General features: G+C 39.5%; 1 protein-coding gene across 1 annotated transcript in view; it reads right to left on the reverse strand.

The window, feature by feature from the left end:
• The window catches only part of LOC137288282 (centrosomal protein of 290 kDa-like), a 49,331-nt gene extending 31,175 nt beyond the window's left edge, over window positions 1-18,156 (reverse strand). The window contains exons 1-21 of the mRNA XM_067820769.1: window positions 18,096-18,156; window positions 12,973-13,095; window positions 11,821-11,962; window positions 10,223-10,278; window positions 9,219-9,377; window positions 8,912-8,965; window positions 8,079-8,231; window positions 7,615-7,728; window positions 7,439-7,507; window positions 6,981-7,070; window positions 6,429-6,551; window positions 6,031-6,148; window positions 4,634-4,740; window positions 4,417-4,488; window positions 3,642-3,709; window positions 3,041-3,233; window positions 2,524-2,597; window positions 1,801-1,948; window positions 1,339-1,504; window positions 1,050-1,114; window positions 138-452 (exon numbers count right to left, since the gene is read on the reverse strand). Of these exons, the coding sequence (XP_067676870.1) occupies window positions 138-452; window positions 1,050-1,114; window positions 1,339-1,504; window positions 1,801-1,948; window positions 2,524-2,597; window positions 3,041-3,233; window positions 3,642-3,709; window positions 4,417-4,488; window positions 4,634-4,740; window positions 6,031-6,148; window positions 6,429-6,551; window positions 6,981-7,070; window positions 7,439-7,507; window positions 7,615-7,728; window positions 8,079-8,231; window positions 8,912-8,965; window positions 9,219-9,377; window positions 10,223-10,278; window positions 11,821-11,962; window positions 12,973-13,065 (2,379 nt within the window). The 5' untranslated portion in view covers window positions 13,066-13,095; window positions 18,096-18,156. The remainder of the gene's footprint in view (window positions 1-137; window positions 453-1,049; window positions 1,115-1,338; window positions 1,505-1,800; window positions 1,949-2,523; window positions 2,598-3,040; window positions 3,234-3,641; window positions 3,710-4,416; window positions 4,489-4,633; window positions 4,741-6,030; window positions 6,149-6,428; window positions 6,552-6,980; window positions 7,071-7,438; window positions 7,508-7,614; window positions 7,729-8,078; window positions 8,232-8,911; window positions 8,966-9,218; window positions 9,378-10,222; window positions 10,279-11,820; window positions 11,963-12,972; window positions 13,096-18,095) is intronic.
• Between the last annotated feature and the right edge of the window lie 757 nt (window positions 18,157-18,913).

Genomic DNA, 18,913 nt, shown 5'->3' on the forward strand with positions numbered 1-18,913 from the left:
GCAAGGGACAACAGAAATGGGCCTCACACGTTGTACCATTGCATAGAACTGACCCCGCATGGTGGGCAAAATCTTTAACCACTTCCCAACTCCACTGCCCACAAAACCAAATGAGTGATAGAACTGTAGACACTAACCTGCAGCACCACCACAAGATGCTCATTGAGATTAGAGATGATCTCAGTGCTGGTAACAGCCATGCCCTCAGGGAGGGGAAGGGCCTTGAATGCCCCGGGAGCGATGCCGGACTCCTGGAAGGCCTGATGGTCCTTCTCCATCTGTTCTATCTTGTAAAATGCCTTGTCTCGCTCCATCCGGTTTTTGTTTCCTTCAACACGTGCTTCTCGAAGTTCATTGCGGAGTTCATCATTGCGTCCTCGCAGTACATCCACTTGTTCCTTGAGGTACAGGGAGGTGTCATAAGAACCAATCACCTTCTTAGCTTCAATGGCCTAAACAGAATCAATACAAATTTCTTAAAAACAGGTTGAGCAAACATACTTTGAAAGTCTGTGATGGCATTTATATGATGGAGGGACACAAAGACATGAATGTTTGTAGACAACAACTTTCTTATTGTCTCTAATGATGTTTCATGTCTACTTCCTGGTACTTCTTCACATGAAGGCAAGGTGAAGGCTACTTCAGCGATGGAACGTTGTTTAATGCCACAGTCAACTATACTCAACAAAGTCCACAAAGGATCACAGGAAAATTCAAATCGAGCCTTCTTTATAATTTTTCAGTTATCATCACCAACGCTATTCAAGGCTGGTGATGAAAATTGGAAAATATTAAAGGAATGCTTGAATATTCCTGTGATACTTCTCTCAGTATATATTCCACATGATGACAGCTGGGTCAGAACCAGTCAGGGCACAGACCCGACCTCAGATAAACATTGCCTGGGCCTCCTTCACAGAGTCACTAAGGTAACCTTAGATCAATGTTAAAGAATGGGAGTTAAGGTTAACCATTGTAAAGGTTACTTCATAAAAAGAGTCCTGGACAATAAACAGTGGAGCAGAGTATCACTGCTGTACACTTACTGCCAGCATCCTGTCTATACTGGGGAACTGTCCTAGCTGAGACTGTACCCCATCACGAGCTGAACCTGAAATCCCCAATAATCATACGTAAAGCACCACAAATGTAGATATCCGATTACTGCTGACAGCTGAAGGTTCATAATACTTTGTTAATTATATTTCTTTATATGACATTGAGTAATATATAGTGCAATCAAAACAAAGTTCAAAGTTATTGATTGTGGTCCAACATGAATTTATTAAGTATGTGTTTTCAAAGTTCCTAATCTCGTTACTGTGACTGACCCACCTGGAGGCTGCTGCCTGACGGCCTCCATCAGCTCTTTGAGAGCCTCTTCCTGAACTTGGTTGTGCTGTGCCATCTCTTTGTTCTGTGCACGGAGTCGAGCTACTTCATCCTCCATGTTGCTTATCTCGCGCACATTCTGCTTGTACTCCCTACCCAGCTCCTCATCCTGTACACACAAACACATATAGACACACACATACACACTCACCCCACCATGTACACGCACAAACTTTGATATTGACAATAATTATGATTCTGAACTGTTGTGTCCCTTGTTTTACTCATAAAACACAATCAATAAGAACAGATGACTAAAGATTGTTGTAAAGTTAACTTACTTTCAACTTTGTATGAGATACTTACCTACAGGACAGCTAAGTTACCAATCCCAAAATACAAAGTGAGTTATCTACCCTGAAGAAGACTATCTGTCCTAATTCAAGGTCTTACAGAGTTACATACCCTGATATAGCTCTCCTTTCTTTCCACCTCCTTCAAAATGGCAGCTGCTGTAGAAACTGGTTGACCTTGTGTCTTGCGTATCTTCAGCTCTTCCTGATAGTCCTGAACTGCCAGCATGTCCTCGGCTGTAAGACCCAGTGCCACAGCTCTGAAACATAGGCATGGATGTCAGTGTCACCATCTCTTTGAAGTCAGAACTATGGCACAAGATAATTACCATTTCCTTCATAAAAGCACATAGAGCTTAGCACAAAACCATCATTGTTCCCACACTTCAACTTTCAACAGTTTTGGGGCCAAGACTGTTTGGTGTCAATTTTACAAGTGGAATTATTTAAAAGTGAACAGAATTGACCGACTATTTTCACAACTCCCACAAGATGTACTGCCTTAGATACTGACAGGGCCTTTCTGCTCAATGCAGTAAGCAGTGATTTGTTTGATTGGCATTCTTAGAAGCTGGTGAGTAATAAGAGGGTAAGATTTTTTATGGATAACAACTTTTTTATTACATATGACATGATGTTTCGGTATGGATCCTTATACCGTTGTCAAGCAAGAGTGAAGTAATACAGCACAGAACAGACTTATCAGAACAGTCGCATCACATGACATTGTAATAAAGAAAGTTGTTATACATAAAGAATTATACTTTTTCGTAATAAGCAGTGTTTAACAAATCAGCACATGTTTGACAGAGAAGTGCTTTGACAAGACCCTAACCTTTGTCCAGTTTGCTGAGCCATCTTCCTCAGTCTGTTCTTTAGGACCCGCCTCTCTTCTTCCAGAACTTCAATCTGTACAGACCAATACACAACAGATTAGGACACACCAGGGTTAATGGGGCCATTCAAACTTATCAGTTAATCAGTTCTCCTAAACCAGTCTAGCTTGTGATACAAAGTGAATGACTGTATTAAGAAACATGAATATGTTCTATGACACCTACAATATGTACACATATATTTCTGTTGGGAACAACTGCCAGTTTTATACTGATATAACCATTGAGAGCAATTAAGGTTTTAATGTTGGATAGAAGTAGGGCAAAGAATCTTGGATACAAAGAGATACTTGAAAACTTAAAACTTAAAAAAGGACAACATACACCAAAAATGCAAATTATTCAAAGAGAAAACCTAAACAATCTGACATCAAACATTAATTAGAAGAATATTTCAGTGTAAGTTTACTATCTAACAAGACTCAAGGCCACAAAAGGGACATAACTTTACCCTACCTCATTCTGGAGCTGGAAGTTCAGGGCTTTGGCTTCTTCTTGTCTGATGGCCTTGTTCTTGCGAAACTCTGTCAGATCCAGGGGCTCCTTGGGATCCAGCTTCAGTCGATAACGAAGCTCCTCATTCTCATCCAACATGTCATTAATCTTCATTTCAGCTTTGTTGATGTGCTGAGTCAACTCCTCAATTTGTCTGAAATGTGAGTGAGTGAGTGAGTGAGTGAGTGAGTGAGTGAGTGAGTGAGTGAGTGTGTTTAGTTTTATGTCGCTTTTAGCAATTTTCAAGCAATATCACACCAGGGGACACCAGAAATGGGCTTTACACATTGTATCCACGTAGGGAATCGAACACAGGTCCTTCACGTGATGAGTGATAACTTTAACCACTCGGCAATTCCAATGAAAATCTGAATGGTAAGGATTTGGGCTCATGCTCATGAAAGCTCAAACTGTATGACATGTAAGTCACTGGCCAAACACTGTTTCTGACGAAATCAATACACAAACTTAATACACAAACTCAAATCTGCTATTTCATTAAGTCTTTCTGTGCCTGAACTGTGGTCAAAAGACTATAAGGAGGTAAATAACCTCTACTGACCGATCTCTAACCTTGACCTGGTTCTTGAATTCCTTGATCTCTGCAACAGCCTCCACTAATCCATATCCCTGTACCAAAATCATCGTTGTAAGCCGATAAAATACAATACAGGTAACAATATAAAAAAGATTATTATTACAAAAAGGTTTCGCAATCAAACAAGATTTTATTCACATACACTACTTCAATAGAAGATGGAGTGAGTGAAAAATTATAGTTTTCATGTTGCTTTTAGCTATATTCCAGCTTCACACATTGTACCCATGGGTAGGTCTTCGGCGAGACGAGTGAACGCATTAACCACTAGGTTATCCCACTGCCCCTCTTGTTTAGGAGAATAGTGGAGATAGTGAATAAGATTATGAGAATTTGCCATTTTCTCATGATTCAGTATTTGTTCCAACATTTTGACAGCATATCAAACTAATTATTGATCGCCTGTTAGCACTGTGTGGTACAAGACACTGGACATGACTGCTATCATGCAACAATATCTTTAACAGACGCACACAGTTTGATGCATTACCTCTCACTGAGGTGATCCTTATCAAATTCTGAATGGTATACACGCATCACTTTGAGAACACAACATATGAAAGGCTGCTCTCACGGATAAGACACAATGTTCCAGATCTCAAATTCAGTCAGTTTTCATTTTTGTCTAAACTGAAAGTGCCTAACCATGGACCCTAAATATTGCATCAAGTGACCTTACTTGTATGTAGTTGATGTCAAGAACATGGCATCTGATGGGGTACCCTTGTCTCTAACTTACCGCCTCATACTCCCTCATTCTTTCAAGCGCCTCATTTAGTTCCTTGTCTTTGTTCCGAGCATCCTCCTCTGCCTGGAAATACAATCATCTCAAGTTCATATCTTAAAAACATGGCAATAAAATAGACACAAGGAAATCATCAAAAATGAATTGAATGGAAACAGTTGCTATACTGTAGAAGTAAGCTAACATAGTGAACGTAAAATGGCAGGTGTACCTTCTTGGCCTCCCTTTCAATGTCTCTCTGCTGCTCCTTCTGACTCTTGAGTGTGCTCTGGAGCTCTCGGACCTTGGTCTGCATCCGATCTCCTGGACCACTCCCCGCTGATGAGGAGAACACCATGAGAAAAAATGTTAAAGCACAGCCAGGCTAATAATTGAATGATTTTCACAAAAAAAACCCCAATGTCTACAATAACAATGTGAATATAGTGGCAGCTATCTAAATTGTCACTCTGAAGAAACTTATGGCTAAAAACTGACCTCATATTCACTTATATTCACTTAATGGCATAAACATGATAACTAAAAACATTTAAAAAATCAGACATTTTGGTTTGTTTTGCTGCCTCATGCTCATAATCTCTTGTTTCAATCACACTATTAAATGCTGACAGTACACATATGGCTGATTCCCTGCCAAGCCCCAGACAACTAATTTCATGCTGAGATGCGGAAATGACAGCTGCGGGATATTACAGCTTTTAGATGATGATAAATGTACTAGATAGGGACAGAACATTTTATGCTGATTTCGACAACTTGCCTGTTTGGACACTTCCAATGTATTTATAACAGGTCTCTTCCAGGTGAGATATCCTGCTCAAGGTGCACAATCTGATCATTATTACCCAGGATAGCTAACAACTCATTTCACCGGGTACCCATTTTCTGCTGGGTGAACAGAGGCAATTTTGAACAAACTCACTTGCCTAAGGTGAGACCACATGTATCACATATGCTTCAATGTGGGGAAGCACTGAGGTCCTAGAAACTCCCAGGAATATCCCATTCATGGACTCTTCGCAATCAATGTGGCTTAACTTCAACTGATTGTGACCTGAGCTCTCTGCACAGAACTACTCGCTACGTGTGATGAAGGAGTATGAATATTAGCTGTTTACACTTATGGTCTCAAATGGTGACAGCAACAGTGCATTAATACCCATTATAGCTAAAATGGATAGAATTATCATCAAAATGCCCGCACGTTATCAGAAATAAGCGGGCCACTGTAACTTGATAATGCCTGCAAAATACTTGATGCCATTATCAAGCCTGCTCTAAGGTGACATCATGAGTAGCTCAGTATTTGATGTTCAATCACTTGCGGCTCATTTGAACTTGTGTTCATTATTGACAATATTTCTGACACGCATGAACCTGTGTTTAAATGCCAGCTCAAGTCAGCACTGTTCTGGCAGCATAAAGGTGGACCCTTGGCATGGTGTGCAAACACTTGTGACTGGGTGACTTTAGGTTATCTACCTGTAAAACGTTAACGATATCCCTTTCCGAACCCAATCCTTTCGTGACTATTCATTTAACATTCCCCACATAGGATCCATGATCCTTCTGGAGACAGAAATGTGTATCCACAAGTGTTTCGCTCACCTCTATGCAGCTCCTCACGCAGGTCATCTATAATTGCGGTGTTTTTATCCATCTCATAGATGTACTGGTTCACTTTCTCTGTCAGTTCCTCAATCTGCTTCTCTTTCTCCTTCAGAACCTACAGCACAAAACAGGTTTCTTCTTACAAACATTCCAGTCACTTGAGACCACAATATATGAACAATAACATTATGACAAGGAAACCTTCTTAAGACTGTAGGTCCATGATGACATGCATATACGACTTTCAGGAGGCCTTTCTGCAGAATGTGGCATATCCAGTTACCAAAAAATAGTAGACAAATAAAATCTTCAACAGTTGATCAGCTACAGAAAGACACACAAGTCTATGAAATATCCTAAATCAGCCATAATCAGTTCCAATTATTCAAACTCACCTGTCCAAGAGCTGCCACTGAAGCCTTGTCAGTATCCATGTTGGCAGCTATTAGTTGATCCCGCAGTTTGAACACCTGATCCTGTAGCTCCCCGATCTGCTGATCCTTCTCCCCCATCAGGATCTGCCGGCACACATTATGTGTATTACAACACACTGACCAGCTGATCCTCCAATTTGTACACATGTACGGACAAGCACAAACGGAGTGCAAGCTTTGATCTCTGTTCTTTCATGCCACATTTCACATCTATGACTTCTATATATTATGGTTGCTAACCAACCTTTAAATGATGATGATATTCTGTGATTGGTCAGGCAATTCTTTTTCAAAATGATCTGGTCTAAAGTACACTTGAAACTCAAAACATTGTTTCAGACATAACATCCAAAATATCTGCTGGGTGGAGAGCAATTATTAGAACAAACTGGCAGAATAACGCAAATCATGAAATGCACTTAAGTAACACGCTACATGTGTTAAGTACATGCACCGCTGCATGTATTAGTGAAAAGAGAATAGAGTATTCTTTATTCTGAACTTAATTCCTACCTTCCATTCCTCGATTTTGTTGTTGACGGCAACCATGATGGCATCATCCGACTCTCCTCGTGACTGAACCTGCTCAGTGAGATCCGACACCTGCAACAGAAGCATGTGTCAGATATAAGACAAGTGGCAGTGAAGGAACACACATGCCAAACACGACACTTATGGCTATTTACATGTATGGCCATGTTAAACGATAGATCCGGCAATGTTACTGATTTCATCAATTAAAACTCACTGGCAATAAACTTGCAATGCACCTATCTGCTTGGCAATAATAATAGCCTAGAAACAAGAATCTTTCAATTCATGCTGGGGCAGAATCTACTGTCATAAATTAACCTCACACAAAATTATTTTTTGTCATATATGAAAATGTCTTGTGTTTCAAGAATCATATACATAAACAGACTTCTAGATATTAAATTGATCTGAGATGTTGATATATGGTTATACTTCACCTGTGCTTTCAGAATCTCGTTCTCCTGTCGGAGTTTATCTGTTACATTGTCTGTCTCCTGCAGGACGGCCTGAAAACAGAACATACATGTGGCATAACAGAGTTGTACTGGATGGACGTGCCTTTTTTTCGTTCCAGATGAAATGGGAACACCAACTACAGTTAGCGTAGACCGACCTTGAGTTTGAGGTAGTCCTCTGTGGTCCTGTCCATCTGTGTGATGGCATCCTCCATCTGGTGCTGAAGGTCTCCGCATCGCTTCTCCAGGGCATCATTGGCATCTGTCAGATTCTGCAGCACAAACACAAAATGATGATAATGATGATGACTATCTGTGTTAAACAAACACCCAGGATAGAAATGGTGATGATGATGACGGCACAAACTTCAGACTGAGAAGCCCTTGATATCTCAATGACACCTTGGTCCTATTTCAATTACAGACACTGCATCTCTCAAACAGTGCCAACCCGACCTTGATTAATGCAAAATTGTACTTTTCCTTTGTTCTTATGCACAGCACTAATATCACAATTAACAAATCAAATTACAATATTGTAAACTATAAAGTCTTGAACCAGACAATCCTGTGACTGATATTGTCAGTATCTATGCATGCCTTATGAAGATTCCGCGATTACCTGGAGCTCCTCCATTGCCTCGGCCAGTTCGTGGTTCTTTCTCTGGAGCTTCTCCCGGAACTCCAGGTCGTCCCCACGCCGAGACACGAGGTTCTCTCTCTGGGACTGCATCTGCATCTTGTAGTCACTGATGTCCTGCCGCATCTGGTCATTCTGTAGAGCGAACAATCTTAGTCAGTACATGTACTCACCTTTGTGCTATAGATTCTGATTCTTGATCATCATGAGGTGAAAGAAGACCTACTCAGGTCATAGTGATCACATCGAAGACTACTGACATTAACTTGGACCCACTTAAGTTCTCAACCCATGCTTGATACATGTCCAAGCACCTGCACTGAACATTGCATGGAAAGAATCAAGATTTTAGTATTTAGTCCAATGTCTTCTCCAGGATTACACCTTTTCAAAGGCCAATTTTATCACATTGATGACACAACCAGCATCTAGTTTGTTGGAATTGTCCACATTCGTAAAATCTACAAGCATGTTTACAGAGCTGACCATCTCATAACCTTGATCAGCATGATTTTAAGACATGCACCTCTGGTCACAAATGCTGAAGAGTCTAAGGGACACAACTCTGCACAAGCAATTGTTGTGTCAGACAACTGGAGTACCTCATGTCCCTGTGATGTCCACAGAATCGTGCTTGGATGCCTTCATGACAACACCGTAGCTCAGAACCTTCTTTGGATGCCCTTGTGACAACAAGCTTATCCAGAATCTTCCTCCGATACCCTCATGGCAAGAAACTTATTTCTGAATCTTTTATTTCTGGTATCTCCCTTGGACAATATGAATCTTCCTTTAATGCCCTAATGACAACCTACCTCGTCTCGCAGTTCCTTGAGTTCCTTTTCCACCTCACTGATCCGTTCACTATACTGTGGAGAGAGAACACTAATCATAACATACATCTTCAAGTTCCATCGAGGACCACAGTAAACGTTTAAATGGTATGTATAAACTGATCCTGTTGCTGATGGGAAGTATGCTATCATTTGGATCTTCTTCATCAAAGATTTGGCTTCTTACAAGAAGTAAGCAACAATTTTATGATAATAAATCAATGATATTCAGTTAAATTACTACTCTGAAACTATTGACGTTACTTTTGATTTAGATAATGAGACAAACCTTCTCTGCTGCACGTTTCTCATTGGTGAGATCTCTTTGAAGATCCTTGAGCTCATCCTTCATCTGCTGGTTGTGTTCCTCAAGCTCACGGATCTCATCACGTAGGTACCGTGTGTCACGGGTTGTTCCCCCACCACCGCCACCATCCCCACCAAATTTCTGCAACAAAAAAATGCATTGTGTGAGTGAGTGAGTGTACGTGTATGTGTGTGTGTGTGACAAGTGAGTATGCTCGATGCCAGATTCATCTTGGTGCAGCCATATAGTCACAAGATATAGATAAAATGAGCCAGTGAGCACTGACCCACACCATCAGGGTATGGTGACACACAGTTAGTCAACATCACAGCCTCCTGAGGTAAGCTGGTTCTGACAACAAGCATAGGTAACTGACAATTACTTTGATTAAACATCACCACTTGTATACAATACTGAACAGCAACAGCACAGCCTCATGACCATCCAATCCACCTATGCCTCTGAAGGCCAGCATAGGTTGGTCTCTAGCAACTGAATAATGGCAAGTAACTGAACCTGACCACACAATCCCCTGAGTTGTCTCTGAAGGCCAGCATAGGTTGGTCCCTAGCAACTGAATAATGGCAAGTTACTGAACATGACCATCCAATCCCCTTGTTGCCTCTAAAGGCAACCATAGTTTGGTCTCAAGCAACTGAGTAATAGCAAGTCATTGAAAATGACCATCTTATCCCCTGGGTTGTCCCTGAAGGCCAGCATAGGCTGGTCCCTAGCAACTGAATAACAACAGCAAGTCACTGAACCTGACCATCCAATCCCCTGGTTGCCCCTGAAGGCCAGCAAAGGTTGGTCCCTGCATCTGAACAATGACAAGTCACTGAACCTGACCCCAATACCCTGGGTTGCCTCTGAAAGCCTATAAAGGTTGCTGAAGACACACCGTGACAAGGACTACCCACAGGGAATATCTATAGATGGTATGTCTATGTTGGTACAGCCCTACAACACTGACAGTAAGGGCAAACCTTCAAGTCATTGATCTCCTTCTTCAGCTTGTCTTGTTCATTGACCAGTTCTTGCTCTGGAATGGAAACATACAGAAGCAATATTAGTCTTGATTTCTTTGGTGTGCAGCACCACATCAATCCATACTCCAGTTACACAACAAACTTTGGCCTACTGACTGATCCTGTGATTAATACCATAAGTGTTGATCCATGCTGTTTGGGTATCATGCGTATTTAGCTGTATTATCAACCAGGGTGCAGTTGTACAAGATATCTTAATGCTAAGCTGATTGCTAATGCCAATACCTTAAAGGCACGATGTCACACATTTTCGACAATACTTCGGCCTATACTATAGATATTGGGGCATATGCACCCACTTTAGCTTCCCAATCATGCAGTAAAAGCAGTGACGGAAATGTAGAAAATCTAGCCTGTCCACAGGGGTTGCTGGTTAAACTTTTACCAGTCCTGCCAAAATCTTGCCTGTCCTTCAAATCTAAATAAAACATCATTTCAATACTTAAAACTGGTTTGTTTGTATTTTAAGCTATCACTTATTATGCACACTCAGAGCTTGGATTATTTAATCTCTCCTAATGGAATCATCTGGTTACATCATTACAGAACTAGTCTTCAGTCAAGTCATCAACATCTCTATCAGGATCTGAAAAGTCTGTCATAGTCTGAATCTGCATCCTTGCTAGTTGTGTCATTAGTTTGCTAAAACTACCTCGACATAAGGACGGACTAGATTTTTTTAACTCGTCCTCTGCAAAATTCACTTGGCTCAGAAGTCGAAACAAGCTATCTTTCATACACTGCTAAAAGCCTTATTATCCCTTACGTCTTGCTTGAAATTGATAACTGAAACTTCAAGGTGAACAGTTTCCAGAGATCACCTGCCATATGTGGAATGTAAACTATTGCTCAAAACATAAAAAGACTGTTGGATGCTGTACTGTCGGTGTTTGCTGAACTGGCTTCATTCACAAGTTGTGCATGGAAGACTATGATATACGACATAACTGTATGGTGATTCATTTAAAATAATGTTCAACTGGTGGAGGGCAAGAAAGTTGACTTAATGCAAAGGTGCATTAACTCATTCGAACTTTTTAATTTAACATTGTAATCTAAATATGTAATTTTATTTGGAATAAATAACATAGTAGCTTCCCTGAGGACTAATGGTTAGTTGTATTGAGAGAAATCCATTATTATTGTCAGAGAAGAAAGGTGTAATATAGTGCTTTTACATTAGACTTAACATCAGATGCTACAGTTGTTCTGTACAATGGGACTTTGGTCAGGAGGCCTAAACCCTGATCTGTTGAGTCACACCATACAACTTGCATACATAGGTTGCTTCAGACCTGTTCTGTCCACATTAGGCCAATATTAATCAAGAAATCATCACCCACATATCCAAAAAGAAAGAGCTCAGTGTTAATTTGTGTAAATTACTGCAATATGCATACAATGCATGTATAACCAAGTACGTGAGACTGACCATTGTATCCTGGTAGTTGCCCTTTACGACAAGCTTGGGCTTCTGGGCACCTATGATAACTATTCTGACCTGGATCTGTTGGAAGGTCTATTTGTGTATTTACCTTTCTTCTTGGCAGATTTCGTCTCCTTCTCCATCTCCTCCATCATCTCCTCACACTGCTGGTTGCGGTTAATCATCACAGCCTTCGTCACCTTGAACAGCTGCTGCAGCTTCCCCCCATCCGTCTCCCCACCAGCATCCCCCTGGTAAAAACAACATCACCATTACACACTACTGGTTGACATAATTTTGTGAGAAAAATGATCATTGCAACACACCAGGTGTATGATGAAAGGGAAAGAACGGATCCTTTGTGATACTAGGTACCAAGAGGCATAGACTAAATACACCAATAATCCTCATACGTGTAATTCAGGAGAATAAACTAACCCAGACATATATAACCCATTCCAAAAAGGTAGGGGACATTCCATTTTGTGAGCATACCACTAGCCAGAGCCAGTGCATATGAGAAAAAGTAATATATATCCAGATGAAACAAAGGGATGGAATGTCACCTTTTCCCATATTTTCTCTTCACCATCTGTTTCTTCCTTGGCTTCATCATTTGCATGTTATCAATCTTGTAAATACAACATCTCTTTATGTTTTTAATGGTATACATAATATAACTGATTATGTGATTGTTGAGCTATATGGATCAGTCTGTAAATAATCAAGGCTTGAAAAGACAATGTGGTGATCAACAACATGAGCATTGATCTACACAGCTGGGTTACGAAGACATCTGTCAACCTATTAAGTGTGTCTAACAATCCCATTACATTAGTCATCTCTTTCAACAAGCATCTGCATGGATATACATACTACTGGATAGAAACTGAAACAAAACTGTCTACTCCTATTTTTAGTTTTTTAGTTCCAAAATGTAGTAAAGTATAAGAATAGTGAACTGTTTCTGAACTAGGGTCATCAAATGCTACCTGCCAAGGTAACTACTATCATTGAACATTTCTCTGTCCTAAACACATCAGGCCATCAGACTAGGATACATTTCACAAACTGGCAACATATTGTCATCAAATGCTACCTGCCAAGGTAACTACTATCACTGAACCTTTCTCTGTCCTAAACACATCAGGCCATCAGACTAGGATATATTTCACAAACTGGCAACATATACTGCAGGACAACAGAATACATCTCCTGAACATGCTGCTTACTTGCCCTGAATGTGCTGCATTTCACTCACCTCACTTAACATCTCGTAGAAGGCGTCAGCATCCTCGTCAGACAGCTGGGAGGCATCAGCCGCCATGATGCGATCCCACGACAAGGGAGGCATGGTGATTGTTGATGCTTACTCAAATGGTATCTGGCAACAAAAACGTAAACAAATACAAGACAAGAGAAGACAATCGTTTATTGTGTTTTAGGCCACCAGCCCTTATATAAGAGAGGCACATACAGCATTGTGATACATGTTGTAGGGATATACTTTAGGACATGATCAATTGTAAGTGCTCGTCATGATGAATAAATGCATACTTAACACAGATAGCTAGGTTACGAAGGGTGGATCCATTATTAGTTGTTAATGTACTAGTAAAAGCTATCAAAGATGGTTTTGATAGATAATATTCTGGGATATACTTGTAATGTAAATCTTCATTAAATGGATACTCAAGAGTAAAATGTACTTCACCTTCCACTGAAGCATTGCATAAAGGACAAGATCTTCCAGATTTTGGGATGGACAGTTTTCTGCATTTATTTATCACTAAGTCCAACAAACCTATCCTGTGTTTGGCAAATATGTTTCTGATCTGAGAATTGTTTAGATAAATACAAGTCAGGTTGTATTAGATTTATAAATGTTCTATATAATTCATAATGAAAGCTACTTTCTACAGTGAAATGCCATTCCTGATAAAATATATTTACCGCTCAGTCATGAAATTCTTTCAAAAACATAAAGACATCCCTAACACCCTGGCTTATCCATACCAGTCCACACCCTCGAGAAAACAGAAAATTTCTAATATGCGATGCCCAAGACATTTTACCCATATTATCTAGATGAACCATCATATTAATATTATTATACAATATTTTTGGTAAACGACTTTTATGCATTATCACTATCAGAATCTTAAACCAGTATTTAAGGCATCTTATTTCTGAATTAATATACATGGCGTGCCTCCTGCATTCACTGAAAAAAGTACAATTTGGAGTAGCGGGTCTGACACATGAAAACTTTTTGCAAACCATAAGATGTAATATGTCCAAGTAATTGTAATTTTGAAATCCCCACACTTCCCATCCATATTATACAATGGGCTGTATCTGGGCATCAAACATATAAATTTATTTGGAAAAATATATTTGGAGTAAAAATTCCACATTCCTGGGAGACAGATAAAACTGAAGTATAGCTTTCTTTGCACGTAGGATCAAGTCACAGACACAACATTTTAAATTCATCTTATGTGAAAAGATTATTCCCAGATATTTATATTGATTAACAACACCAACAAGTTTTCCTTGAAAAAAAAATAATCTCCTTGGATGCTACAGCGCCACCCCTTCTAAAAATGACTATGTTAGTTTTGTCTAAATTAACGGATAGTTTCCAGTTTTCAGAATAACTTTCAAGAATATTTAGCTGATTTTGCAAACCAGTAACAGTTTCAGATGTCAAGATGACATTGTCTGCGAATAGAAGCATAAATAGTTCTATCATATCTGGAAACATCTGCACACCATGTTTGCCATTTTGCATAACATCGTAATAAAATTACTTATTGCAAAATGAGAAATCAGACTTACAATTACAATGCATCCTTGTTGTAGTCCCAATGGACAGTCAAAATAATCTGTTACATCAGAGCCACATTGTACACAAGATTTTAGATTTGAATATATTGCTTTTAGCATACTATGTAAGCAAAACAATAGTTTCTGTATATCTACAGAATCAAAATCTTTCTTAATATTGACAAAAACTAGATACACTTTCTGTTTTTGACAGAATAAGCATTTCTGAATCAGTGCATACAAAGTAAAAATATTATCAGTTGTGGAGCATTGCTTATGAAACCCAGCTTGATTCTCAGGAATCTTGTCCCTCATGTTTGCCCATTCAGAAAGTCAACTATGTAGTATAGAAGTGAAACTGACCAACTGCAAAGAAATACTCCTTTTGAGGACAAACTATTAAAGCATTTATTGAGAAATGGAAGAATTTCTGTAACAGAACGTTTAAGCATTTCAATAATGATACTGTCAAGACCAGATGCTTTCCACATTTCAATTGTGAAATTGAATTTGTGATTTCATCATCAGATGTAGGCTTGTCTAGTACAAATTCATCTATACACCTCATCAAAAGTAATGCACCACCCAACATTAATTACCCTAACTTAACAATTTTTCCAGTGATGATTTTTATGATAGGTTTTTATGAAAAAACGTTGTTCTGTGCATACTTTCTGCCTGAAGCATGCACCTTGGGGAAATTCACGTGCACGTGAAATGCACGGGTAACAGGCCACCATCTCAACACGAACATGCATGTTTACCCTCAGAAAAATTAGGCTGCGTTTTTCATCCCAATTGACTTTTCAGTTAAAATGGCACCCAAGGTGTCCATAGGACTAAGATGGCAGATCATTGGTATGCACAGGACCGGGATGTCATGCCGTGCTATTGGCCAAGAATTGAATCTAAACCACACAGCGATTAGCAGGTTAATTGCCAAACATGGTGCCACAGGAGAGGTTAAGGACCAATCCAGGACAGGGAGGCCACGGACAACAGATGCCAGGGAGGACAGAGCATTGGTTCGAATGGCTAGGCATAATCCACTCCTCAACAGTGTGCAGCTACTGAACCTATGGTGCCCTTTCCAAAGACTGTCCACCAGCACTGTCTGGAGACGTCTTCATGCTGCAGGTCTGAGAGCAAGACATCCAATCAGAAGATCACTATTGACCCCCAGTCACAAACAGGGTCATCTAAATTGGTGCACTGCAAGGCAGGGGTGGAACATTAGATCATTCATTGGTCCGACGAAAGCCGGTTCCTCCTGCACATTACAGGCGGCAGTGCGCGAGTCTGGAGGTCAAGAGGAGCAGCATATCACCAGGTAAAAAATCAAGGTTGAGGTATCCTTTGGAGGAGGTAGTGGCATGGTGTGGGGTTGATGTTCCCTTTGACAGCAAGCTTGATCTGGTCATCATTCCTGGGAATCTTAATGGACAGAAATACCAGAATGACATTCTGAATGAACATGTGGTGCCTCATTTTGAAAAACACAATCTTGCAAGCCGACCTGTCTTCATTGACGACAATGCTTGACAGCGTATCAGAGTGACCATTGCTGCCAGAGGTGGATACACAAGATATTGAAGACATTTCTCTGTGTGAAACTGTCCCATATAAGGTTCAGTTTCTATGCACATTCGATGTCTTGTGTTCATTTAATAACTGTGGGTGGCAATACTTTTCAGGGGCTTGTTTTGGCTGGTATTGTTGTCATTAAAAGATGTTGCCTCAAACTCATGTATTACCATTTTTTACAGGTGATTTGCCAATGAAAACTCAGAAAGATACCTAAAGATCCCAAATATCCCATTCAACAGTCTTTGAATACCATTTCTTTCGCACAGTCATCTTCGTGTACACAACTTTCTTAAAATGTGGGTGGTGCGTTACTTTTGAGGAGGTGTATAGTTCATCATAGCGCCCAGTGAACTCATCTGAAATTTCAAAACTTTCTTGGTCCGGGTAAGACTGATCGAGCTCTGAATCATTTGACAGAACATTCCTGAAATGGATGAGCCAATCAGTGTTGGAAACTGAAGTTTATTGAGACGGTTTAGGTATGATATGTCAAATTTCTTTCCAGACTTTAGACTGACAATACATAGAAGTACTTTGTCTGTTTATTTTATTACATTTGAGTTCATGTTTAAAGTTCCGGTAACATTTCTTATACCTATTTTGCTCTTTACAGAATGTTCGTCTGTGACGATCAGTGCACTAACGTCGAAACTGTCTTAAGCTCTATGTGCATTTCTCTTGGCCAATTTACATTCTGTGCTAAATGGTTGATATTTAGGACACTCTTTGTACGCCTTTTTCATACATTCAGCAAACTTCAATATCTTATCATCAAGATCATTAATAGCACTGTTGATATCAACCTTAAGTTTAATCAGAAGGTTTTCACCAAGTTGGCCTCATTCCTGATGTAGAGTATTTAGAAATTAGTACAGAATGATTCATTCCAAAACATCTCCTCTGTAATAGTTGGGTTGTTATTAGACACATTTGATGTATGCGTCATTTCTGGGAAAATAACAAATACATGTACCAAGAGACAGTTCATGGGGCCTGAGGTGTGGTACAGAATAGGCAGAGGAAGGAAAGCAAAAATGGTGATGATTTTAGGGGATGAGGTGGGGAGGGGTGGCATGGGTTGTCACCCATATTTGCTTTTGAGGAGGTAGGGGGTCAGCTATTTTGGACTCATGAACTGACATGTTTCATGTAAGTTGAATAAAAAATGAAATACAACATTCAACGTTTTCACAGGATTGATTGCAAAGAGTCTGAGCTCACAATAGTTACATTTGATCATGAGTTGATACTCAGTCCTGCATCAGTGATGACGATTACAATTTATTGCAGGATATATAAGTTGCATGAGTGTCTGTTTGTTTCTTGTTAAACACCACACCCAGCAATATTTCAGCTATATGTCAGCATTCTGTAAACAGTCTATGCACACGACAAGGTTTTTATTGTTTTATTAATCATGTATCAAATGATATTAAAACATGTAATGTTGCGTTTTAGGGTTTGAGTCCAGGAAAAAGTATATCTTGATGTTCCATGATGACATCCCTTCGTTTGCACATTGCTTTGAATGACGATATAAAGAATTTTACTGTGAATCACACGGTTTTGACCACAGGGGCTTGTATTGCTGAAAATAATACGTCCTCGGTACAACAAGCCTGCACCGACTAATTAGAGAAGCGTTAAAAACAAACACACACACACCACGAAAAACTACAAGATAATCTTTTCCAAAACAAAATCAAAACTTCTTTCCTAATGCTGGTAATGAGAAAGTGTCGATTGATACGTCTACACACACAAAATGCAACAATATCGATGCGTGTAAACAATAACAAATGTTTGACATGTCCAATCACGAATACCCTATTTCTATCAGCGCTATCGGACTATCTGTCGCGTTCCAACTTAAGTGCAAGTGGAAAATAACACAGAAACACACTGTCTTTACTTCGCTGAAAATGCCAAGAAATGCAATGAACTTATGAATTAACAATAAATACTTACATTACAAATCACATAATAAACAACTTTGGAATGTCCGCCATATTTCTGACGAAGTACAGTTAGGTGCGCGCATATTCAAACAGGAAGTAGAATTAGCAGCTGGCTCATCCATGGAAACGAGACGCTCACCCAGCGATAACGCTGAAAGAAGGGATATAAGTGTTATTGAGCTTACGAATTAAGGATGGCATGCCATAACCAAAACAACAGTTTAGAGAACATAATTATAACCCAGAAATTGACACCGGGATCATTGCCTCAGACGTTTTAAAAAATAATGAAAATAAAATTTGTGAAAATAGATGTGATACTTCCAACCTTGTATCCGAAGCTGTCTTCAAAGTGAAAAAAAAGAAAAAGAAAAGAAAAAAAAGAAAGAAAAAAAGTATCATTTTCATGCATTTAACATCTGGCTCATGTCACCATTGCAGTATATATAATATATCAGCAATCAGTTGCTGAGTGCCAATGGGGACACTGTCAGTTCTGTCATCAAGGGTTGGTAAACAAATGTGGTTAATGCTATTTTCTTTTAAAAAAATGAATTGATCAACAACGGCTATTTGAAGATCTCTCAGCGACAGGAATATTCACATACCACAACGCTCATACAGTGGATAATAAAAGGTTAGCATTACGAGTGTAGAACGATGTGTAGCATAAATGTACTTAAACAGTTTAAAGGCTGAATGATTCCAAAGCGTTTTTACAGCGTACACAGGGCATGAAAAGAATTTATAACAGCCTTAGTGTCATAACCGGTTACATCGAAGAAACAAGTTGATCATATATCCGTATATATGTCACACTGACATAGA

Source organism: Haliotis asinina, chromosome 6 (genome assembly GCF_037392515.1).
Source record: "Haliotis asinina isolate JCU_RB_2024 chromosome 6, JCU_Hal_asi_v2, whole genome shotgun sequence".
Classification (NCBI taxonomy): Eukaryota; Metazoa; Mollusca; class Gastropoda; order Lepetellida; family Haliotidae; genus Haliotis; species Haliotis asinina.